Source organism: Erpetoichthys calabaricus, chromosome 5 (assembly GCF_900747795.2).
Source record: "Erpetoichthys calabaricus chromosome 5, fErpCal1.3, whole genome shotgun sequence".
Classification (NCBI taxonomy): Eukaryota; Metazoa; Chordata; class Cladistia; order Polypteriformes; family Polypteridae; genus Erpetoichthys; species Erpetoichthys calabaricus.
Genome location: NC_041398.2, coordinates 70,797,154 through 70,823,814, shown reverse-complemented (window position 1 = coordinate 70,823,814; position 26,661 = coordinate 70,797,154). Strand labels below are relative to the sequence as shown.

General features: G+C 36.9%; 2 protein-coding genes across 7 annotated transcripts in view; one reads left to right on the top strand and one right to left on the bottom strand.

Moving 5' to 3' along the window:
• Window positions 1-5,945: 5,945 nt before the first annotated feature.
• Window positions 5,946-26,661, top strand: part of mfsd8 (major facilitator superfamily domain containing 8) — a 136,973-nt gene continuing 116,257 nt past the window's right edge. The window contains exon 1 of the mRNA XM_028801653.2: window positions 5,946-6,755. Within this exon, the coding sequence (XP_028657486.1) occupies window positions 6,739-6,755 (17 nt within the window). The 5' untranslated portion in view covers window positions 5,946-6,738. The remainder of the gene's footprint in view (window positions 6,756-26,661) is intronic.
• Window positions 14,121-26,661, bottom strand: part of abhd18 (abhydrolase domain containing 18) — a 64,640-nt gene continuing 52,099 nt past the window's right edge. For 3 of the 6 annotated variants that reach the window (XM_028801654.2, XM_028801655.2, XM_051928399.1), the window contains 5 exons: window positions 23,849-23,938; window positions 23,644-23,745; window positions 21,883-22,249; window positions 17,360-17,522; window positions 14,122-15,749 (listed from right to left, as the gene is read on the bottom strand). In XM_028801654.2, the coding sequence (XP_028657487.1) occupies window positions 15,692-15,749; window positions 17,360-17,522; window positions 21,883-22,249; window positions 23,644-23,745; window positions 23,849-23,938 (780 nt within the window). In that variant the 3' untranslated portion in view covers window positions 14,122-15,691. Of the gene's footprint in view, window positions 15,750-17,355; window positions 17,523-21,882; window positions 22,250-23,643; window positions 23,746-23,848; window positions 23,939-26,661 lie in introns of those variants that run through there. The other 3 variants (XM_051928397.1, XM_051928396.1, XM_051928398.1) reach the window with 3 other exon arrangements.

Below are 26,661 nucleotides of genomic sequence, written 5' to 3'. Positions count from 1 at the left end.
CTTTTAATCTTCATTTGTTTATACTTCAGTCTCTAATTACTGTATATCTCTCAGCCTTGGAATCAGTCTCCTCTAGACTTTCTGTAGTGCTGCTACATATCTATATATATACCTGTAATTCACTACGCAGCCGACCATGGCACGCAAGACAGAGACCGTGGGATACGCACGACAGAGCCACGCCCACCAACTCTAAGACCATGGGATACGCACGACAGAGTCCCGCCTGCCAACTCTAAACCTCCTCCCGCGTCATGGGATACGCACAACCGCGTCCACCCTCGCAAACTGTTTTACGCGCTGCATACATCGATTCCTATCTGCGACAAACATGCTTCTCCTTAGATGGTCCTGCAGGAACAGGGAAAACCTTTGTCTACAAAAACCTGATTCATACCATACTAAGAGCATAGTGTTTTTGTTGGCTTGCCCGCCTGCCCGCCCACCTGACTGTTACCAGCATTCACTGCAATGTACTGGAGTGTAAAACTATCGCAGCTGCTACCTCACAAACTGTCCTTATTCCCCGGATTTCCCTGACCCCATCAGTTTTTAAATTTGCCTTTTACTTTTACACGCAGACAATTTCCTGTTAGAATAGCCTTTGAAATGACGATTAATAAGGCACAGGGCCAAACTTTCAAAAAGACATGCCTCTATCTGCCAACTCTAAGACGATGGGATACGCACGACAGAGCCCCACCCGCCAACTCTAACCCTCCTCCTGCGTCCACCCTCACTCTCGTGGCATGAGCAGGCAGTGCGCATGGGGTACGCATGACAGAGCCCCGCCCACCAACTCTAAGACCATGGGGTACGCATGACAGAGCGTTGTTCTCAGTCACGGAAGCATGCTCATACAGTCTGCTCAACAATACTCTGACTACATGAATACTTCCGGAGTTTATGGTGGTGAGGCAGAAATTGTGGCAATGTCCCAAATGCTTCCAGCTACTATCACCATTCACTTCCGAGATATCCCTGACCCCATCAGATTCAAATTTGCCTTTTACTTTTACACGCAGACAATTTCCTGTTAGATTGGCCTTTGCAATGACAATTAATAAGGCACAGGGCCAAACTTTCAAAAAGATATGCCTGTATCTGCCAAAACCAGTTTTCAGTCACGGACAATTGTATGTTGCTGTCTCCAGAGTTCCATCTTTTCATTCACTCAGTTGTATCCTCAAACCCACCCCATTTGGACAACTGTGTCTTTCAGGAAGTGTTCACCCATCAATAAATAATTATGCGTCGTATGCTACGCCGGGGGTTGGCTAGTTTTTTATAATATGGGACCAAAACAGTACACATGACCCTAGATGAAGCCTCACTTAGTGCATTATATAGCTTAAGTATAATCTCCCTTGACTTGTATGTAACACATTGTGGTATACACAGTAACCTAACTTTCTACGTTTTCTTCTTGATTGCTTTTGTATGCTGTCTTCATGAAATCCATTATGACACCTAGATCCTTCTCATAAGAAGTACTTTCAAGTGTCAGGCCTCACATGGTGCATTTAAATCTAATACATCTACTTCATATGTGTAATACATTTACTTACATTTATTTTCATTTGCCCAAGCCTGTATTCTGTCCAGGTACCCCTGTAAAACTTTAGCTGATTCTATTGTGCCTTACCTTCCTCTTAGTTTGGTAACATCTACAGACTTGGCCAGCTTATTGATTATATTCTTTTCTAGATCATTTATATGTATTAAAATCAGCCGCAGCCCCAGAATGATCCCTGAGGGACACCACTTTTAACATCACCTAATTCTGAAAATGTTTGCCTCACCATAATCCTTTGCATCCTGCGTTTTAGCCGATTTTGTACCCACCTAAACACAACATTCCCCTTGTGTTAATGTAATCCTTTGGTGCTGAATTGTGCATGATGAAGTTCTATTTGCTCCAATCTGTTCCTACAAGCCTTCCTTTCAAAGGCTTCCACCAAAGCATTTTCCCAAGGGACTGAAAGTTCCACAAAGTAGACATTTTGCAATGAATTAGACCATAGTACCAAATCTGACATTAGCAGTGATTAGTTTGTCTCTGATGGTACTGTAAGCTGCTGACCTATGTACACCAACATTTCCCAGTCCTGAGCTCCATCAGATTGACCATTTCTAGTCCTTTAAGGAATCTTTCTCAGACCTTGTTCCATTTCCCAAATAAATCATAATTGGGTTTCATTGATGGTTACTCTTTTAGTTTCTAGAGTTGCAGCCAGGATCTAGAGTACTTGGTTGTGTTACCAGGTGTACCAACCTTGGGTAGAGTAAATTTACACCCAATAAGGATGTGTCTGAGTGTTGCTGGCATCACACATAAAGGCCCTGATGGTTCTTCTCACTGCCATTTGTTGAGGGTTTTGATGGAAAGAAGGACATCAGAAGTTTTTCCTATGAGGAAACCATCTCGTCTTTATCTTCCTTACATCATTCCAGCTGATTGCTCATTTCTCCAGACTCTCCCAAGTCAGGCATTACTTTTGTGTACTTCAACTCCTGTATAAGGCTAGGGAGAAGAACGTTAAGTGCCCCATGGCCATACGGGCCAATACTGCTCTAACATCTTGGGAGACCTAACATGTCCTCATATACGAGCTGATTATCACTCCATCTTCTCAACTCTTGTGAAGGCAATGTCACACATGTTTAATGGCCACATTAGTTGAGGTAGAAGCCCAAATAGCAGGCACTAGGTTTTCAGCTTGCTTTATTGTCACATATGCTGCATATTCCTTTTTTTTTTGGTTTTCTTAACAAAATTGAAGGAACTTTTGAGAGTGACACCAAAACATATATTTTTATTTCTATATTCCTGCTGATCCTATCTGAAATAGAAAATGGAGGAACGTATGCATTTTGTGTAAATAATTTCCACATAAATTTAATGAAAGTTTGACAACAACACACTAAATGGTCCTAGAGGAGACAGATTTCAAATTGAAGCTGGTATCTGCATGACACCAACTTTCTTCCCAGAATTTCACTAATATGTGGTTAAAATAGAGAGACAGTGTGACCAATGGTGGGGGCTTCAGTTCAGTTAAGTCAGGGGTGGGCAATGTCGGTCCTGGAGAGCCGCAGTATGTGCAGGTTTTTGTTCCAACCCAGTTCCTTAACGAGAACTCAATTATTGTTGATGAAGCACATATTGCTTAAGTGACATTTTGATGCTTCATTTTAGTGGTCTCGCTTGTTAAGGTTCTCCAACCTTAATTGCTTATTTCAATCTTAAACTGCTGCATTCAGTGTTTTAATTGCTCCTTATTAGCAATAAGATGTAAAACACAAAGCAGCCAGCAGTTCTCCAGCTAGCTTTTTTCCAATTACATCTGTGCGTGTTCATCATGCACTGTTTGATTTAATAAAACACTTCATAGAAAAATGTGACAGACTGAAAATGATCTGTTTTAGGCTTCAAATCATTTGGATGATATCCTTGGAAAGGAAAAAAATCTACGATATAAATGCCTTACATTGGACAGACTAACAAGCCATAAAATTAAATAAGGTCTGAGATTGGCAATGATTGGTTTCTAATTAAGCAGTTGGGTTGGAATGAAAACCTGTAGCCACTGCGGCTCACCAGGACCGACATTGCCTACCCCTGAGTTAAGTCATAGTCTGTGTGGAATTTGGTCCCCCAATGTTTTTTCTTTTCTCCAGGTAGTTTTGCTTCTCGCATCTTTAGGACGTAACGATCAAGCAAACCAGGGACTCTAAGTAGTCCCCCTATCATGAGTATGAATGAATGTGCCATTTGAAGGACATAGGCCCCATCCTTCCCTCTTAGGTGCCCATTGCTGTTGGAGAATGATCTGATAGATAGATAGATACTTTATTAATCCCAATGGGAAATTCACATTCTTCAGCAGCAGCATACTGATACAATAAATAATATTAAATTAAAGAATGATAATAATACAGGTGAAAAAAAACAGACAATAACTATGTATAATGTTAAATATTAACGTTTACCCCCCTGGTTATCTGGTCAAGGAAACCCAAGAAACTGAATGAATACATAAATCAAACTGTCATCATAGTAAGATATGTATGACAAGGGATCCAGAAGCCAATGAATCGGGCTGGAGCCAGAACAAGTGTAAGTCAAGCATGTTTGGTTGTTATGCCTATGTCAGACATGCTGTGTATTGCTGCAACTTATTTTGTAATGACAAGAGGTATCAGTTAAGCAAACGTTGTGTAATGGTGGACTCGACAGCGTGAGTGATGTTTCATTTTGGCGCAATTTTCTGTTTCTTTTTTTTTTTACTCTGTATGTAAAACGACCCTGGCCTAACACAGGGTCACGGGGTCTGCTGGAGCCAATCCCAGCCAACACAGGGTGCAAGGCAGGAACAAATCGATGGCAGGGCGTTAGCCCACGGCAGGGGTTTGTGAAAGGCGCTCAATAAATGTAAGTTATTATTAATATTATTGTGCCGTATGCCCAACAAACACAATTCACGCATGGAATAACATAAGTGACGTTTGTTATTGTTAAAATAGCCAAAAACATCAAAACACACGTTTCGCTTTAACAAACGCTCTTACATCTAACAATATTTGGGCATCTAATAAAAGACTAAAAAAATTCCGTAATTGTGTTGTAATGTTCACGTAAAGTGGGCGTTAGTTTCCAGAAAAAAAGGCTTTACAGGCAAGAAAGATAGGCGGAATAGATTTTTCAGTCCAATATGCTGCATGTTTTGAACTTCCCAGTAGATGGCGCTTTAAACTTGCGTATGGCTGTGGCCGACAACTGTGAAACAATTCCAAAATAAAACAAGCAAGGCGCGTGCAGTTCATTTCGCTTTTAAAATCCTATCCCGTTTCGGAACACTCTTTATGCAATTCAGGTTTGTGGGGAGGACATCCGGCCAATGCAAGAACCATCTGCAGACGTGGCGCCAGTCCAGTACCGAGCGGCTGCCAGGACCAACTTTGAGTAACCGATGGAGCGTAGCTATGCACTCCATGTCGGACTCAACAACAACATTTATTTATATAGCACATTTTCATACAAAAAGTAGCTCAAAGTGCTTTACATAATGAAGAGAAGAAAAATAAAAGACAAAATAAGAAATTAAAATAAGACAACATTAGTTAACATAGAAAGGCACAGTGTGAGTCTCACGCTACACGATTTTAGTCCCGATTTTCCGTTCACAGTCAAATGTTTTAAATTCAGAGCCAAATCGTTGTATGTGTCTTCACTGTCGTTCCGCATGTACGAGCAGTTCACCGACGCGCCTGAGTTAGAAATCCGCCAGTATTATTTCGACAGGTCACAGAATGCGCAGACGCCCCGATTTTTCAAGCGTTTGGCATGCGGGACAAAAGCCTTAAAAATCTGTTGTAATGATTGCAAGATCTTCCAGCCACCATGAAAGGCGGTGAAGTATGCCATTACTGCAAGTATTTTTTATCCTTTGCATTTTGTGGTGGGATTAAAAACTAAGAGGTGGCGCAGTGGTTAAGCGCAGTGTCCAATATCGGTATCTGGTTTCTGGCTGATGCTGCTGATTTGCATAAAGTGCATGGATGGAACACAGTTTGGTGAAAATGTAAATTTCACTCCAAGCATCCATTTTCTAACCTATCCAGTTCATGATCGCGGGGAGCCCATGCCCACCCATGCAGAAGTGATTGCATGATGGGTCTCGGTTTTTGTTAAAGGTTTTTTTTTTTAATCCTCTCAGAAGAGACAGAAACCAGGAGATGGACTGATGTACCGGTCTTATCACTAGGTAATGTTTGGTCTGCGGGGTTGGGGTCCACCTGTCACAGCGGTCAGGACAGTCACATTTCACAGAACGAAATGCAGAACACATATTTTGCTTTCCCGGAGAGGTCTGTGGAGGCAAACTGCAGTTTTGACAGGTTCAGTGTTTAGCATAACATTCTCAAACCTGCTTTAATCCTACTATTAGTAACGGGGGCTGGGGGTTATGAAGCGAATAAGTGGGTTGTTTGTCGTGCCCACCACTACAAGAACAAGAAACCAAGCAAGAACAGTAGAAGCCTTCAGTCAGAACACTTACAACGTAGCCGCCTACACGGACTCGGGGCGAGTTAAAAATGTTGCCGCTGCATATTTGGCTAAGTAGAGAGAAGGTGAATTTAGAAAACAATTCCACTGCATGGCGGCACTTTCAGAATTGCCGATTGGGTATCAACTCTTGGGAAAAAAGTTTACAGTGCACGATCGCTGATGCAGTTAGTCCAGTCATACATATCGTGTGATCACTTAAAGTGTCGCCTGCAACGTTTTATAAAGCGGTGCTCAACGTTAAATGCGACTTTTGCACTTCAGAAGTAAGATTGTCGTACCGAAAAAGTTAACATACAACATCGGTAAATATGAATAAACCACCCGTCCTAACGCATAGCGAATCCAGAACAAACAGCAATTAATTGTTTTAAATAAAATAAACGATAAACATGTCTGATGCAACTAGTTATGGGCGTGGGCCCAGAAATGAAAAAAAAAAAAAAAAGAATCGGAGTGTTCATCGCTACGATCGCTTGAAAGGAGACTGCGGATTTTAGGTTTAGTTACACTGTTCAGGGTTTGTCATTTTAATAGCCCGCGCTGTTGTGGTATATGAAAAGACCCTGAAATATCAAGTGTAGTACTTTTGGCTAGGCACGCCTGCAGCGGAGAGTGAACTTTTAACCCGGCAAAGACAAGAAGAGGAGCGCCGGCAAGGAGGGAGCATGCGGAGCTCGTACAGGTACGCTGCCGCTTCTGTCTCGTACGCCGTATAATTGGTTCGAGAGAACAGAGAAGTGGGGAAGAAGAACATTTCAACGGGGCGTTTTATGGCATGAATAACGGTGAACGTCTAGCGACGAAGTATATAAAAGGCAACGATACATTTCAACTCATTTTGTCTTGAGTGGATTGGCAGTGTGCAAAAATACAGACAAGCCAGAAATGTGTCACGTTAAATGTTGCAGAAAGACAGATTCTTAAGAAATGCAAAGATGTATTTAAGATAAACGGAAAGTTCGTGTTAAATTGAAAGCTGGGGCTTTGCATACAATGCGTAGGCAAAAAGCAGCGTATAACAGCAGACGATAGACACCCATGATCTCCATAATACAATATACAGTAGAGGACTGACGGCTTTTGTGTGAAATTGTGGTAATAGGAGCCATACTAGTCTGGTACACAGAAGCAGCAGGACAATATAACGTACTTCATACTGCATTGACAGATTCATTTTTATTTACTTATTTTTTACGGGCCCTCCCTGCGTGGAGTTTGCATGTTCTCCCCGTGTTTACGTGGGTTTCCTCCGGGCGCTCCGGTTTCCTCCCACAGTCCAAAGACATGCAGGTTAGGTGGATTGGCGATTCTCAATTGCTTGGTGTGTGGGTGTGTTTGTGTGTGTCCTGCGGTGGGTTGGCACCCTGCCCGGGATTGGTTCCTGCCTTGTGCCCTATGTTGGCTGGGATTGGCTCCAGCAGACCCCCGTGACCCTGTGTTTGGATTCAGCGGGTTGGAAAATGGATGGATGGATGGGTGTATTATTTGTTCAGTAAATAGTATTCTTGCGGTTTATATTTCTGATGCTGTATGCATCTGAATTTCCCCATAATAAAGTTTATCTAATCTAATGAACGGTAATATATGAGGTACAAATAGATTGAAAGGCACAATATAAAAATAAAGATGGTATACTGTACTAGTTTAGGGCATGGCGAGCTTCTTCTATATAAGAACATTAGAAATTTGACAAACGAGAGGAGACCGTTCAGTCCATTAATCCCGTTTGTTTAGCTAATAGCTCAGCTGGCTCAGTATCTTATCCACAGATTTCTTAACGGTTGCCCAGGTTTCTGCTGCAGCTACTTGTCTCGGTAGGTTTTTTGTTTTTTTTGCATTCCTACAAATCTTTGTATAAAAAAGTGCTTCCTGGCTTCATTCCTAAATGTATTTCCCCGTAATTTCCACTGGTGTGGTCGAGAAAATGATTCACTGTTTAGTTGAGAACAATTCTGCTGGATTTACTTGAGCAATGCCATTCAGAGTCCCCATGCAGTCTCCTTTGCTTGAGAGTAAACAGGTTTAATTCTCTCAGCCTGTTAGAGTAACAACATATCCTTAAGTCCTGAGATTCACTTGGTTGCTAGTGCATTATATAGTCTAAGCATAACATTTTATTTGCCTGGCACCATATAAATGACTAGAGATCTGCAAAACTCTCTGCAAACCTTTTCACAAAAAGAGTGGTCCTAAGAAGAGTGGTGAATTAAATTTAACTTGAGTTATGTTAATAAGGCCCTTTTAACCAAGATACATAACTGAAAACCGTAGAAACATTCTGGAACATATCCCCAAAAACTGCAATCTGCACAAGACCAGTTTCACCCCGCTGAAAAATATTTTAAAAATCATCTACATTTTCAGAATATTTCTACTTGGCAACATTAAATGGTGATTCAACGCCAATGTAATTTGTTTTCTTTATTTTGAATGTAAGTGAACCGAGTTATTACAACAAATGACAAATGGTATCAACTGTATTAGAAATCAATACATAAAGCCCACAAAATGCTAATTTCAGCTGAATCAACTTTAAACTGCTGTGTAATGGCCAGCCACCATACTACCTGCGCTTCAGAACAGGTTATCCACCTGAAGCTAAGCATGTTTGGGCCTGACCATTACTTGGATGAGAGACCATCTAGAAGAAGCTTGGGGTACTACTAGAAGAGGTGTTCATGAGGCCAGTAGGTGGTGCTTATCCTGTGGTCTGTGTGTGGATCACAATGCCCCAATACAGTGATGGAGCATTGCGCTGTAAAAATGGGGTCATCCTTTGAATGAGATGTAGAACCAAAGTCTTGACTCTCTGTGGTTATAAAAGATCCCTGGGCATCTTTCAAAAAAGAATAGGGTGTTTCCTGATGTTCTGGCTAAATTGTCCATCACAGCCCAGTCATTCTGGACCCTAACCATCCCTTGTCTTTTTGGCTTACTATCTCTCTCACCTCTTCATCACCTAACAGCTAGTGTGTTGTTAGCGTACTGGCACAAGAATGACTGCTACACTTAGGTAGTGGGGCACCCCTTCAACCCTCACCAATGTAAAGTGGTTTGAGTAAGTTAAAAAAGCGCTCTATACATGTAATTAACATGTTCACCTTGAGTAACGTCAACATAAGACAACTGGGTAATACCAGTACACTTTAGAGATTATTTCTATGAGTGGCATCAGTACTATGCCACTAATTATGCCCTGTAACTCCTTGTTCAGGCACTGGCTCCCTTTTGGCTGGACTACTGCAACTCTCCCCTGGTGGGACTTCCTTCAGCTGTATTCAGACCTCCCCAGCTCCTCCGGAACGCAGCTGCTCGACTGGTGTTTTCTTCTTCTCGCTTCACTCCTACTACTACTCCTCACCTTCGGTTTCTCCATTGGCTTCCTGTTGCTACAAGGATCTAGTTTAAAACCATTCTCCTGACCTACAGATCTCTGAATGGTTCTGCTCTTCCAATCTTTGGTATCTCCTCACATCCCCTCAAGAAGCTCCATCCCTCCTCTTGCCAGATGTACTAAGACTGAAGAATGTTTCTTTATTCTTGCTCCAAGGCTGTGGCATGATTTCCCTTTATCTGTTTGAACGGCACCTAATTTAATTGTGTTTAGGACTCTTTTAAAAACGCACCTTTTCATTAAATATTTTGGAACTGTATAGTTTCTCTCCTACAGGGTGGCTGCTGTTGCAATGGCAAGGAATTTCGGATGTTGATTTTTGTTGAATTCTAGCATCAGGTATAATTACATACTGTAGTTGTTCTAATTCCCTCATGCTCATTTATTAGATAGATAGATAGATAGATAGATACTTTATTAATCCCAAGGGGAAATTCACATACTCCAGCAGCAGCATACTGATACAAAAAAAACAATATTAAATTAAAGATTGATAATAATGCAGGTAAAAACAGACAATAACTTTATATAATGTTAACGTTTACCCCCCCGGGTGGAATTGAAGAGTCGCATAGTTTGGGGGAGGAACGATCTCCTCAGTCTGTCAGTGGAGCAGGACAGTGACAGCAGTCTGTCGCGGAAGCTGCTCCTCTGTCTGGAGATGACACTGTTTAGTGGATGCAGTGGATTTTCCATAATTGACAGGAGCCTGCTGAGCGCCCTTCGCTCTCCCACAGATGTCAAACTGTCCAGCTCCATGTCTACATTAGAGCCTGCCTTCCTCACCAGTTTGTCCAGGCGTGAGGCGTCTTTCTTCTTAATGCTGCCTCCCCAGCACACCACTGCATAGAAGAGGGCGCTCACCACAACCGTCTGATAGAACATCTGCAGCATCTTATTGCAGATGTTGAAGGATGCCAGCCTTCTAAGGAAGTATAACTGTCTCTGTCCTTTCTTACACAGAGCATCAGTATTGTCAGTCCAGTCTAATTTATCATCCAGCTGCACTCCCAGGTATTTTGTCTTGTTCTCTGTTGTTTTTGATGCTTGCACCTTTATTTCTGTATTTAAATATTTTTGTTATTTTACTTTATATGTTAACCTTATGCTTTGTAAGTCACCTTGGATAAAGGCATCTAAATAAATAATAACAAGGCAACAAAATCCATTTACATGAATATATACCTTACATTACACCCAAGAAATGTACACAAGGTGTAGTAGAAATGTGTATGTAATGCCTTGAAATCTGCTCATTTTGAGTAAAGTCAAATTCGGTTAGCTGCATAATGACAGCATACCCAAAAACTGTTTTTTGAATGACAGTGTGGTAGACAGTGGGATTTTAGGGTAATTCAAATCTCAATACAAAGTTATGTATGAAGTCAATATAATGTTTTTTTATGAGAAATAAGGTTAATAGGATCGACAAACTTTGTGTTGTTCTGCATGGCCCAATCTTGTGAATTTTTTCAGATGTTCTGATTGAATATAACTAGACTTTGTGTAAAACAGATCAAAGTTGGACTGTATAAAACAAGTTAAAGGTGCCATAAAAATAAACAGAAATTAAAGATGTTGTACTAATAGATGTGAAAATAGCTAGAATCTGAGTAAAGCAATTGCTATGCACTATGCCTGATAAATATTTAAAATAACAAATATATGGAGATAATATGAAAGGCATTCTACAAAACAGAAAAAAAATTGCATCCTACAGTATAGTTATGATGTTTTACAGTGTAATATAAATCGAACGTTGCTGTACTAGAGTCGATTTAAATGCCTTGATGAAAGACGCAATTCAGGACTGATGATGTCTCCTCATGCAGCCCCAAGGACTTTATTAACAGATTTGCATAATTCTTTTCAGACCAGCTGGCACCGTTGTATGAGACCTCATTCATTCATGGCGCTTACGTTGTGAAGGCTCTCCTTCCCCTAATGGAATACTTGCTATTCAACAAACACAAAAAGCTGCTTCCTCGTGTTTCAGAGACGCTTGCGCGATGGACTTGGATTTAACCCGTCAGTGGTTGCCTCGCACTGAGCGTCTGGGAACGCCCTAAACTTTAGGGCGCCGTCGGGTTTTACGGATGGCATCTGCAGACTTGTTGGTGTCTGTTCGCGATGCTTCGGTGAACTATTATTCTTCACGACAAGGAGAAGGATTTTCTGTTTCATTTTCCAAGCCCAATTCCTGTCTGCGCTTGCGTACATTTTCGTCGCCTGCACACATTTTTAGGGCTTGTTTTGTGCCATTCCGATCTCTTTAGGTCAACTGACACTAAACTTATCAACCATTCGAAACAAAATTTCGCCTACATCTTGTTGAAGGAATCCGTACAGTTATAGATTTTCAGTGCAACATTTTTAAGAGGCTGACGAATGCGCCTTTATAACAAAGTCTTCGCTTTTTTAAACAAACAGAACGTGAAGGGTGTCCTTATTTTTCTTTTACATTTTTTAATGATGCCACATTTTCAGTTGATTTGGCGCTCTGTTCAGGGTTTGTTCCTGCCTTGCGCCTAGTGCTTATCTGAGTTAAGCTCCAACACCCTCCGCGACCCTCTTTAGGAATAAGCGGGTTAGAAAACAACAGTGTGATAGCCAGAATAGCACCAATTCTCACATATTTAGTTACTACCAGTTTGAGGCGAATATACGCACCAGGTTGTTTTCAGTTTTACAACGTACGTATACAGAGTAATGAAAACTCCACGGAATCATAAGTACATTGAAAAAAATGACACGACTCACATTTTAAAAAGCTTCTTTGTTATCGAAACTCATAGGAATAAAAAATTTTGACAGGCCACCTGTTTTTCACTTAGGCACACATCAGCCCAGTGCGCATGTGCACTTTGGTCCACGTGTTACGATGTCCGCGCGCTCCTCTCCCCAGCATTTAAGCCCTCGCCGAGCACACAAAGCTGCGCATGTGCATTTAATTCAGCGCGTGAAATTAGTTATAGATCTATTATAACGACATTGCCAGACTATAAAGCAGACTGTGTGGAAAGATGGCGGATTGTAAAACGTGAAGAAGATGGAGTGCCCAAATGAGCCAAATTCTGTCACGGAGGGCACAAACAAAGGCTGTAACAGAGCACTGTGGGGCGCGGGGACAGAGGAGCCAAAGCAGTTGTAGCAAATCATGCTAGGGGATCTGGGATGAAAAAAATGCGGTGCCAAGTGGAAACTGGGATGCATTTCGCTATAGGATGTGTGCAGACAGTGAGCTTGTGTGCCGTGCAGGAGCTGAGTAATGCCTGCGTGATAGCAACATGGGAGGATACCGCAGACGGCCGTGACTTGGAGGCAGTAAGTCGAGACTGGGTGAGGTTGGATAATGGAAAGGATAAAAGGATCGAACTGAAGGCATTTCTCCTGGCCACAACAATGGGAGGGTAGTAATTAGTTCTGGCTTATTTACTAGTTTTCCATGAGTGTTTTGAAGATCAAAAAAAAAAAACTTAAAACGTGTTCATGAAAATTTAGTATGAATATGTAAAAGAAATATCCATAGTTTTGTTAAACACTCGTTTGTGTGGGTTCTTCTCCCACAGCCTGTAGAAATGAATGAAAGTGGCCCATGGGGACTGTTATCCCATACAGGCTTGGTTTTTGGCTTATGCCAGGTGCTACCAGTATAGGCATCATATCCACATGACAATGAACCAGATACAGTATATTGGTTTGAAGATGAATGGGTGGCGTTTCTATAGTAAATGCTATCCCTAGCTGCTCTACAAAGTACTTTTTTTATTCAGTGCCAGTTCACTCATATAGGCCATGGGCGACCAACTCTGAACTTGGATGGCCACAGTGGCTGTTAGGTTTTCATTCTAACTTTTTTAAGTACACATTTTTTTTACATTTTTGCTGCTAATTAAATTTGTGTCTTACAGTATTTGTAACTGACTTGGTATTTAATTATTTCTTTTCTCCCTAATTAGCAGCCAAACAATAAAGACATACAAAATTAACACATGGCCATCAACCCGTGTCCTTCATACATCTGAAAGTAAAGAAAGGCGAAGGTCTCAGAAATGGTGATCTGCTCAGGTCACATTTTCGGAGGACTGACTCCTACAAAATAAGGCAATTAAAATGAAGAGGAAAGAATTCAAATTAACAGAATGTCTTTGATTAAGAAAGTGACAGGAAGGAAAGCCAGCAGCCACTATGGCCTTCCAGGACCAAAGTTGGACACCCTTGTTATAAATGAACTAGGCAATCACCTACAGTGGCACTTGAACAAGGGTGACAGCTGTCATATGTACCACTTTAAACTATTCAACATATGGGAAAATTGATGACAAAGCATGATATCCTACAGATTTTATACATAAAGTATAATAGAAACAAAATTGATTTCTCATACACATTTCTGTTGGAGCAGCAGCTAGTGCGATGTCAGCTTTCACATGCCCAAACCTTTATGCAATTTAAGTACTGGAGGACAGTTTTTTTTGTATTAAAAACATTTTTAAGTTGAATAAATAGAAAAATCATGAATCATAAAAAATGTAACCACAGAAGGCAACACTTGGTAAAGTTTGGTGATAGTAAGCAGGAAAATGTATAAAGACGGGGAAGGCAGTGCAGAAGATAGTGGGACACGGTTTGCCTTAAGGACTGACCTGATCTGAAGATAAAAATAAAAAAAGGAGGAGGAACATAAAACCTGGCGCTGAGTAACTCAAACATTCGAGTGGTGGAGAGTTATGGAGCTGGGGCAGTTAAATTGCTTTGTTTTTTTTCTGATATATTGTTTGAAAACATTTCACTGCCCTTTTTGTTTGTTTTATGGATCAAAAACAGAGGGATTATATTTTAAACATGTGGAGAGGAGTGTGACTAAATCATGCAGCATATCCATTTAATTAATTTATTAAAAAAATAAAGTTATATATTTACAAAAGGTCCACTTATTTATTTCCCACATTATTTTAAATCAACTTCACAATATCAATAAAAATGATTATCTGATAAACTAAACATGGAAGAGACAATTATCAGTTGCCTGTCAGTTACTTTGTTTTAAATTTCACTTGATAATGTTTTTACAAGTACTCTGTAAGAATTGTGAATAAAAGGACAAAACAATAATTAATAGAATATAAAGAAATAAAAAAAACTATATACAGTGTATGACACTGTCAAGCTGCACTTCCTGACTAAAATATTTTTCTTAGTACACCAACCATGCAAATTAATTGACTATATTAAGAAAATTAAGTTCACTGACAAATGAAAAACGTGCACACACCCGTGTAAACAAATAAGCTGTAATCTTGTGACCTAATTATAAATAAAGTCATTATATTTGATATAACAAAACATTCTGTGAATCTTCTACATTATGATACAAATTCAGCAATGCTATACAGTACATGATTGCACATGGATTATAGCACTTATTTGATATTTTAATGTAAAACATTATGTCAAAAGATAATTTGTGCAATTTATGTTGGTTTTCTTGTGAAAATGTTATTTGAATGAGACCACCAAACATATTTCTACAGAAAAAGCAACTGAAGAGAAAATGGGGATAAACACAGAAAATGCATTGAGTTGGCAAATCAGTTTTTAACATTCATTTCATTAATGTTCTTGGTGTCATTTCTCAGGATTAAATGCTGTAAAAAGTATGCCAGCTACATACTTTATAATAAAGTCATTAAAGGTAATTTAAAAAAATTAAAATTTCAAACATTTCAATTTATAGGACATACAATATACAGTTTGTAACTTTACTCTGGGTTTCCTGTAAAAAAATAAACTGGGCCTTGTTGCATTGTGTTTGGTAATTAAATATTGTAAAACTTGAGTACTTTCCAGATTTGACTTCAGTAAATCTAAGACATGCCTCTACTGTCCCAGCTCTGTAGTTTTATTCCTCATCATGTAAGTTTAGTTTAGCAGAAATGCTTTATCATGCTCTACTCAAAAATTCATTTGTTAATGTTAAAACATAGTATTGGTTTTTTGATTTTTATTCCCCTCCTACTATAAATCCTATTACCGTAGTGTGCTATTAAAAAAAGGCCTCAGTGTTATATTACTGTATCTTTTATATTTTTTTACATTGAAATTGTATGTTTTTTAACCAATGATTAACAAAAAATCAAGACAATTAAAAAAGCACCATTACAACACAATAAGTGCAGTTGAATATTCTGTTTTCCATTAAAGTCTCGTGTAGCTTATGTTCCTCACCATGAAACTGAATGCTTTTGTAGATAGCGGTCAAATGCATCATAGATTGCTTGCCTACAACAAGAAAAAAATTAAAAGATTAGCTCATATAACCCTTTTTAAAGTAAAAAATGAATGAAACTGTTAGTCAAAGGAACCGGACATTAAGTACCAGCATATCTGAAAATACAGTCAAGTGTCACTGTCTACTGTCCAGAATCTCAGGTACCCAAAAGGTCAACAACTACTGTTGCTGAGCTGTGGAGTGTTAATAATACAAGGAATCACAATCTGTAGTCCGGCATCAATTTGTAATGTACAAAAGCAAAGATACATACATTTTTGATATTATAAAATACACACACACTTTTCAATTATATCTTATTAAAGAAAAATTCTAACAAGATATTTTCCGTTCCCTAATTTTACACAATTGCCATAGAATACACCTATTCATAAAATAATAGTTGATCTGTGTCAGCATTAGTTATTCTATTTCACTCTAAACCCATATTGTAATACAATCAGTAAACTGGCAAATAAACTGAATCAACACTAAAATGGTAACGTTAAACTTTCTGAGAAGAGGTAGGACCCTTAAGAGCAGCACAACAAACCTCACACGAATGATCGTTGGTCAACAGCATAACAGAAATGAGCTCTGCAGTTCATTACCACCTGCTTTCAGTATCAGTGCATACTTGATACAAGGTGGTAGAAAGTCAGGACCTATCACTTCAACAACACGCTCAAGAAAGGAATCAAGCCTGAATCAAACTCAATTTTGCAACACAGCACATATTTAACGTTTAAAAACAAACACCTGATGTTTAAATTTGATTGTGAAGGAAAATACACATGAACAGAGAAGAAAAATTAACTCATTACCAAACTCTAAGCCCTGTAGGACAGTAATTCTTCTCTATGCCACCTTTCATCTCCAAAGAAGAAAGAAAGAAAAATAAAACTATACATACTGTACGCTTCAGGTTTCTCAATAAAACATGTAATAATTTGTTACTTTAACAGTGAGTGAACTCTACAATTTTTGAAATTAAACAAGAATAGAATCCTAAAGGAGGAGGAGCCCCAGTTGTTTACTTTCAAATTGATTAGTCAAACAATAAAAAAAGGCTTCATCAACAATTAGAATGCAAAACTACTTTAGGTTATTTTGGAACTTTGTCAATACTGAAATGTGTCTCACTTAAATTTCTGATGTAGGTCTTAAGACTTAATATTAAATGACATAAATGACAATGAACGCTAGGGGACTGAAACAACATTTTGTGCAATACCATTAGAATTTTAAAATATTTTTTGGACTGAAGAATATGACCAAATATATGTATATTTAGTTTAAGAAAGTCTACTACATTTGAGTAATTATGTTGACATATTTTTGATATCAGTGTTTATCTGAAGTTGCACAGTTGAACAGCAAAATGTCATTCTCTAATATTAATAGTAGGAAAAATTACCCCAGGAAATTAATCCACTTAGAGCAAGATCCCACATTTTGGTTTAAACCAGAATGCACCAATATACCAAATCACATAAATAATTAACACTAATTACAACATTTGACTAAAAACGGAAACCTTTACTTCAAATTCATAGTTTGACACAATGTTTCTATATAAGGTTATCATCTTGTTTTCAATTAACATAAGGGCTAAGATTACCTGAACACCCCTTGTTTGAAGAGATAGGCACTTATGTGTCCTCCCTCGAGATATCTGATCTCACACCCCGGCCAGATTTCCTGAAGGCTTCGTACACCTATGCGAGGAACGTAGGCATCTTCTCTTGCTTGCACCACAATAATTAGGCTCGGATCAATGGGAACTTTTTGAGCATGCAAAATAATACAACATAATTGTAATTATAAAATTAAACTTTTTTGAAGCATATATTACCTTCTATTCATTAAAGCTGCAAAAAATCCACCTAGAAATTGCACTCTTCATTTTATCACATACTGAAGGATTAAATGAGAAATTGAAGTAAAAATATGAGGATTGTTCATAACCCATTTATAAATAAGTTAATAAGCAAGTCTTAAGTAGAAGTACATTTATCATAAAAATCATTTTGCATTTTTACTTTTCTTAAAAACATTTTTTTAGCTTTAGATTTTTATACTTTAGTGTACTGGATATAATGTATCTTGCAAAATAATTCACATGCTTACATACTTAAATGTAAAGGCTAAATTAGCTACAGACAAGGCCGAAAACATACTCTTGTGTTTTATTCAAATAATACACCATTCTTCTTGAATAGTAGTCGCATTTTATCATCTATACATGATTTTGTTTGGTTTACAGTGGGAGAAAACAAAAAGTTGTGGAAAGAGCTAAATTCTTGCTTATTCTACAAAGACATTCCAAAATGAACTGGACAAAATTACTGGAAACCTTTATAAGTTATAAGAAATAATTGTCTTGTAGGGAAACTTCAAGCAGACTGATCTCTTTTAATTAGTATCCTAGTTGTCTTCACTCTTACAATCACTCACTCATTCATCCCAATATCTCCATGATCTAGACCTGTCCTTCTATAGCCTTTTTATTTGATGTCAATGTGCTGCTGCTGTCTACTGACAGTACTAATCTACCTTGCAGGCTTTCATGCAAACTGGATCACTGCTTTTGGATGCAACTGTATTTTATGACGTCTAAACATAAATACTTAACAGCATCACTCATGAATTAAGTGAATGCAGTTGGAGGGTCACTTTAAAATAAAAATATGAAGTATCTTTTCATATGTCCATTTTTATTTTCTTTATTCATTTTTTACTATCCTTTTTTATGCATATTATTTCATATCAAAGCTAATATTAAAAATGCTGAATTACTCCAGACTTTCTTTAACATGTAACAACATTCACTTGTGTGTCTATTTTGATCCCTTGCTGTGTATAAAGAAATGGTAAACCTTAAAAAGTTACTGAAGTAGAATGTACAAATAACTGAATAATGTGCTTGCCTAACTATGTCTTTGAAATCAGAGAAGTAGAGCATGTAGTAGGCTGATTGATGTTCATAAAAGTATTTCTACTGACCATGGCACCCACATGAATGTGCAGACAAAAAAGTGAATTTAATTTACGCACTCAGAAAAAAAACAAAAAAAAACAATCTGATTTGGCATATGGCCTTCTCCATATTTTCAACTACAGTACAGTATACAATGTGAATTTACTAAAATATATGCAAGAAGCAATACCAGTGATGTATTTTTTTCTGCTTTCAAAGCATATAATATTAATTATTTCATGTATCTAAAAATAAACATATTTGAACTTACATTTTAGGCCAAAATTTCAGTTATTTAACAAACCAATTCACTTGTAACTGCATATTTTGTATTAATTCTTTTACTCATGGTTTGTTTCAATTAAGATGTTATAAATATGCATCTCCATCATGTATTTGGGTTGGTACTGGAGCTAGCAACCCCAACTCAAAAAGAAGATGCCGAGTCAAAAACTTGTTTTAAATAAAACAAAATAAGTACCTCCTGACAAACAAACAGACATTCTAGTAAGTTAGCACATGTATAAAATCCAATCAATATTTAGCTGATGACTCAGTTTTAAAACTTTGAACTTAAAAATTGAAAGCACAATCTTTGGACTGAACTAAAAATTCGTATAATCTTTCTTTCAAAGCCCTATATATGTGTATGTCCAATTTTACTAATTTCACAATGTAGTAGTGTGGATGTTGTTGGTATCAACTTTAAAAACTCTGAACCTTAAGAGCTAAAAGCTGAATAGTTGAAATTCACACAAAATCTAATCAGCTCTTAAGATTAACAAGTGCCAAGTTGTCCAAACCATTTCCTAGGAATCGGTCTACTCATTCTTGAGTAGTGTTCAGAAAAGTTTTACCACAAACAGGCAGACAAAAATGGTCAAAACATGCTATATGGATATCAAAATATATTTTTCTGTTGAAAACCAAAATTGATTTTGAAATGAAAAAAAGGTTTTGACTGTAACAGCTGAAACAGAGACTCCTACAAATCCAGAAGATGCTGTATACATTTTTAGGGAACCATCCCCAGCACGTTCTAGTCTTCTTACTTTTTAGTGGTATTTTGTTTTTTCTGTTTTTATTCTCATTCTTTCATCATGTGTTTTCTTTTAGCTCCTCCAAAAAGAAAAAAACAAGAAATTTGGCAGAAAAGTGAATGTAGTATGGTACATTATTAATTTTTTCCATAATTCAGAGCATTCCTGATGTTATTATACCATTAGCAGTTTTCAGCTCCACGGATTTTTTTTCTTGCTGTACTTTGATTGTATCATTGTGGAAAGAATGATGACTCACGCAGTCCTCTTCAAGCTGGATTGTCAGTAATGAAAATAGGTTTTTTAGGACCTATACCAATGGTGTTAACAGTGCACTATGCATTTTGTTGTATAAATAAGCTTCTCTCGCAAAATTAATTAAATAGGTCCCAGTCTTCCTACATGTTCTTCAGTATGAAAATTATAGTAGTCCTTCAAGCATTACATTATATTCTTTACATGTTACTTACTTTTATGATTAAAATTTATAATATTGATTTAGGTGTTGACACTGTTTTTTTAATTGTACAATGGAAGTGTGTGTGGTATTTGTAAACAGACATTCCAGGAATGCAGCCTTTAGATAGATAGATAAACAGTGGCTTCCAAAAGTATTCAGATCCCTTAACCTTTACACATCGTTTTGTTGTAGCCTTATGCTAAAATCACTTCAATTATTACTCCGTAATTCTTAAACGGAGTAAGTCTGAAACAACCATGACACTTATAAATGTTGAAAACGTAGTAGTGTGGATATAGCCTCAGATTATAAGAAACAAGATTAAACTAAGACTGAACAGTCTGGCCTCAGTTCTATGCATCACATCTACAGGAAGACCACTCACCACCTATGAATTCCAATTCCAAAAGTGAAGCAAGTGGAGGCAGCATCATGCTGGATGTTGGATTGTTTTTCAGCAGCAGGGACTCTGAGACTAGTTGAGGTTGGGGGAAAATTGAACCGTGGAAAGTACATAAATATCTTTAATGAAAACCTCTTCCACAGACCTCTGACCCTCAAACTGGGCCAAAGGTTCACCTTCCAACAGAAACATGACAGAAAGGAAAGACAACACAGGAGTGACTTAGGGTCAACTTTGTTAACGTTCTTGAGTGGCTCAGCCACAGCCCAGGCTTAAACCCAATTGAAAATTTCTAGAGAGATCTGAAAATATCTGTCAACTGATGGTCACCATCCAGCCTGACAGAGCTTAAGAGAAATTGTAAAGAAGGATGGCAGTAAATCCCAAATTCCAGGTGTGGAAAGCTTGTTGCATCATACCCAGGAAGACACCAGGCTGTAATTTCTGCAAAAGGGGCTTCAACAAAGTACCGAGTTAAGTGTCTAAATACTTCAGATTGTTATTCTGGGGAACTTGATGAGGGAAAATGAATTGAAATGATTTTAGCATAAAGCTGCAACATAATAAAATACAGAAAAAGTTAAGGGGTCTAAATACTTTCTGAAGGCACTGTATACTTTTAAAGTCAAAGTATAATATTTTTATGACAGCTCTTGGTATAAGGCTGTTCAAATGTTCTTGATGGAGTACTAGATCTGGAAATCAAGTATCAAGCTACATTCAGTTTGTACTAAATAACTAAGCAAACAATACTAGAGTTAGACTGGCCATGTAAAGTGTCAATAAACTTCCACTACCCATCACCTACCACACACTAAACTCTAAGCCAATATCTTGTACATCAATGGTGCGATATTATTTAAAAGTATAAGTTTTTTGGCAAAGCATAATATCTGATGACTTTTCCAAAAGGTTTTCATGAAACTGGCATGCAAGCACATCTTTATCCCTTTTACCATATTCAAAAACCATGGATGTTAACAGAAAAAGATATCAACATTATTAGTCACTGCACAGTACAATTTTCAAATAAGTTATAAATAATAAGGCTAAACAAAGAAAATGTACAAATCAGTAGGTATTGGCAATCCAACCTGACAGCAGTTCTTCCTTATACTTTATGGCACATAATAAAAAACAAGTAACAAAGTAGGTTATATTGGCAAAGAATTGTTACTTTGGTTCCCTTAACATGCACAAAGATACTTTGACCCAAGCCATGTTAAAACTGTTCACAAATGCCTTCTCATATATCAGTTACCTGAAAAGTTGGCAATATGGGTACATTCATCCATGACCCCCTTCATGAAAAGTAATGATTCTCTTTGTAGAGACGGCTTTCGTGTCTTCTCTTTAGAATTGAATACATTAAAACCGGTACTGCTGGTATTCATAGGAGTCAAATTCTCATCCAAGTATCTAAATTTTGGAGATCCTTGAATCAGTAGACCTTCGCCTGATGTAGTGACAGTGGTTTTGCAAGCAACATGTTGGTCAGTTTCCATTTGAGATTCAGTCCTTGCCTTCCTGAAATGTAGCATGTCTGGAGAGATGTTAAAGTCTTCAAGACTGTCCAGACTGATTGCAGAGTCCTTTACAAAGTCTTGGCCCATTTTGAATGAATCTGTCTTGGATTATATACAAATACGGGCTTTCTTTAAATTATTCGTTTGATAACAGCAAAAATGAATAGTAAAATAATTTTAGCTTAGTTTCTTACTATTTATATCTTTTAAATTACTTGCAAACCATATGTTTAATAATCCCAATTTATGCCAATTCAGTTTAAAATAATGCACCACTGATCCAGCAATGCTAAATATGTGTGGTCAGGTTTTGTTTTTGGATATAGATAAACCAGTTACTAAATAACACAATTCAAGCTTGTCAAAGTATACTTAAATACCTAATTTAGTTTTTTTTATATATATTATAAAATTGATACACTAATCAAATTCACTTTAGGGCAGTCATCACTGTTATGATGCAAATCCCTGGTTTGCAGTGTGATTTCTAAAAGATATACACCTTCCTCATCAAATTAAGTACTTTACATCATATAATAGAAAGAAAAAATATCCATAACACAGACCAGAAACCTTTCATGCTGCACATTACTGATTTTTATAGATCCCTGATATATGAATACAGAGTATATCCTTCAAGTCTATGAGATCAACATTTCCTTAAGAGCCATTATGAAATAAAAAATAGTAGCATATGTAAAACTGTTTGGCAAGAACACCTGCCAAAAACATCTCTAATTTTATACATTTTAGCTAATTTAGACTCGCTACTAAATCTTAAAAGATAAAACAATTTGTAGGTACAATTTTTGAACGAAAAAATACATGCACAAAAAATACAATACTCTATGTGAAAATGCCTTTCATCTTAGAATGTATCTTTTTTATTATTAACAATTCATATTCTGTACTGAAAGCAGGTAGAATTTTATCCTACGACACAAAATCTTTACATACTTTAGGCATGAAAAACACCTCATATAGTCTGCAAAAATTTAGCACAGGAATAAAAGATTTGTAAACTTTGTTTGTTTTTTGTTTTTTTTTTTTTTAATTAGCCTCACTACTTTAATCCACCTTCAACTCACATAAAATGCATTTTCATACTGCAGATTATTTAAATACCTCCATAAATTGTAATATTAAAGCGTCATTTTTAGATTGAAACAAAAATATTTCCATTTTTGATTCACTGTGCTACTCTGAATATGTAACATAACCAGCTTTGATCCAATTGCTGGCCACTGTGTACAGATCACCTTCTCCTTACCATGAATAGCTTACTCTTCCAGAATATTTCTTAAACACTTTAGAATGGTTCTTCCATTTTTTTTACCCATAATTTATTTAAGAGGCTTCATATGTTTAAGAATATTTAGAAAATTTAATCAAATGGAAATGTAATTGGGAATGCTTACAAAGAGATACTTAATATTAGTTTGTATGTGTATATATTACAATGAAAATATATTAATGTGCTGTAATAAATTACTTACTCCACAATATTCAAGCATTCTGATGATTTCTTCTTCATATACTGTATGTGATGCATATTGCTTTTCCAGTTCTTTCCAGTTAACTGCCCTGCTGAGAACACCCTACAAATAAAGTTTTTAATATATGGTATATATAAATTTTCTTTCCTTCTATAATTTTACAAAATGTTTTTCAAAACAATAACAAATGTCTAAAGCAGCTTACTGTTGTAAATACCCCAGAAGCTGTAGACCAGGAGAGACAAGGAACCAATGGAATTGGTTTTGGCCAGTTTGTTACTGCTAAAGAAGCCATCTATGGAAAAAGAAAATATCAAATAAGATTAATGAAAAAAGCAGTGCATTTGATTTAAAAATCTTTGGCAACAGATGCATGTGTCAGCTTCATTCAGAATCCAAAATAACATCTAGACCAATGTTCCCGGTTATTTTTTAACAATCTGTAAAATTCTTTTTTGCAACATGCTTTAAACATACCTCAGATATGAACATTTCAAATTAAACATATTCTTGCGTATTTAAACTTCAAAACTGGCACTGCAAATATTTTAATTGTAGTACATGAAAGCATAATAAATATTACTGTATGGATTCAATCTATATTAATTAAATATAAAAAATAATAACAATTCATGTTATTTAATTTTCACAGTGTATCTGCCCTGTAGCATTTTACACATTATGCATATGTTCCATATTACTAGTTATGAGATAAACGGAATGTTATAATTTGAAATAATAGAACATAATTAATATATGACTATTAACAATTCAGATATAACCACCACAAACAGGAATCAAAATTAGATATTATTTATCAAAACTAAAGAATGTAAATAATATTCAAATCAGTACTGATAAAGCTGACTTCACACTGATAATCTGAAGTGGATATCAGGAATGTTTTTCCAATATCCATCAACCTACAAAAAATAATAAACTGTTTGTTTGATAAGCCAATGGCATCATATGCAGAAACCCTGAAACCAATTTGGTTTTGATTTTTCAAGCCACTGCATATTTGAAGACATCATAGTGTTTCACTACAACAGTATCTTCAGCAACATTGTTGTATTTTGACAAAATAAGTTTGAACTCAACTCCAAAACTGAAGTGGAACTTAGCTATTGCTGCACAGACAAAAGCACACCATGTTTTAGCATTGCCTTTTAAAAACTGGTAAACCAAGATGGCAATCAGGATATTTATAAAAAATATAACTGGCTCCAGCAGACCCCCGTGACCCTTTGTTAGGATATAGTGGGTTGGAAAATGACTGACTGACTGTATTACTAGTCTATAATTATTTTGTGAAATTAAATCCAGCAGAGCATGGACCTTTTGACTCCATAAAATGGTTGTCAATGGTATTGTCCCTGATCTTGTTTACTTTCCTAATCACTGGGTGAAATGCTTCAAGAAGGGTAAATCATGAATAATGTGGCACATTCTGATAATATGTATGTCTATCAAAACTGTTACTTAATATTATGAAGTTTTCAGTTGTTTATAACAGTATTTAGAAATGACTCAATTATCTTTAGTGTTTAAATGGCCACTGGTGAAAGTGATCATTTTAGCATTTACTCCTTTAGTATGTATTCTTTATTAGTGTACCTTAATCAGCTTTCTAATGCTTCTTTCAAATTCACAGAACTTACCAAAGTTCTTTAATTATGGACTATCCCCCACCAACACTGAAATATCATTGACACTTTTGACAATTAAATATTGAACTGAGAAAAGAAACAATTATCTTGCTTGATTCATTTAAGGCAGCTAAACAGCAAGACAGAGGCAGTCCTGCTAACAAAGTCTGGCATCTTCACCATAATCAAGACAGAAGCTAAACAAATAAATAAAGACCAAGCTCATTTAAACTTCCTTTTCTTTGCCATGCCTAAGAGAAAATCTTTTCTTTGAAAAAGAATGGCACAGCCTGGGATATTTGCTGTATTTCTTACATTACATGTACACTCCTGAAGACAAGCTGCAACTATATTAACCCAGAAGTTACTCTTTATGAATTTCCTTTTCATAATGAAATAAACGTGGACATACATCTTGTTTTGAAGATACACAGAATTAACAAATGTGTATATATGATATGGCCAAAGGTTTGTGCACACTTGACTATTACACCTATAGTATATGAGTTTGTTGGACATTCAATTCAAAAACCATGGGCATTAATATAAAGTTGACACCAACTCCACCAAGTTTCTCCAGCAAACGTTACGGTAGGTACTATGCAATCCAGAAGGTAGTGTTCTGGTATCAGCCAAACCCAAAAATTTGTCCAACAGACTGCCAGATAATGAAGTGTGATTCATCACTCCAGAGAACACGTTTCCAATGCTCCAGAGTCCAATGGTAGCATACTTTACACCCACCCAGCTGATGCTTGGCATTATATGCTCTACCATTTAAACCTATTTCATTAAGTCCCAACACACTGTTCTCATTTTGATGTTTCCTCCAGAGGCAGTGTGGCAGTATGTTATGAAAGATGCATTCAGAGGATGGCTTTTATGTGCTATGCACTTCAGCACTTGACAGCTCCGCTCTGTACGTATTGTTCACACTGTTTAACCATGCGTGCATAACTTATAGGTTATGTTTGTGGGCACATGTACAGCTTAGAAGGAACAGTGATCTTTGCAGTTTTTTTAAACTTGATGTTTAAGATGCTAATATTTTCCAATATTTAAAGGAGAATTTGTAATCATTACCAAACAAGTGCTGAACATAATTAAAATAAATCATAAATGGAAAATTGGGATAACAAATATTGACACATCTAAGAAAATTAAGGCCACATTTTGTTATAATTTAAAAAAAAAAAATCAGCCAAGATGAAAAGCATATGATCACATAGTACAATTTTACAGACCCCTGACCCTATAACACACATCATTAATTATGTTATGTAAAGCTGATTATTCCATAGTTTTGCATTCCCCATAGCACTGTGTACAAGGCAAGAACAACACCCAGAAAGGACATTAGTATAGCGCA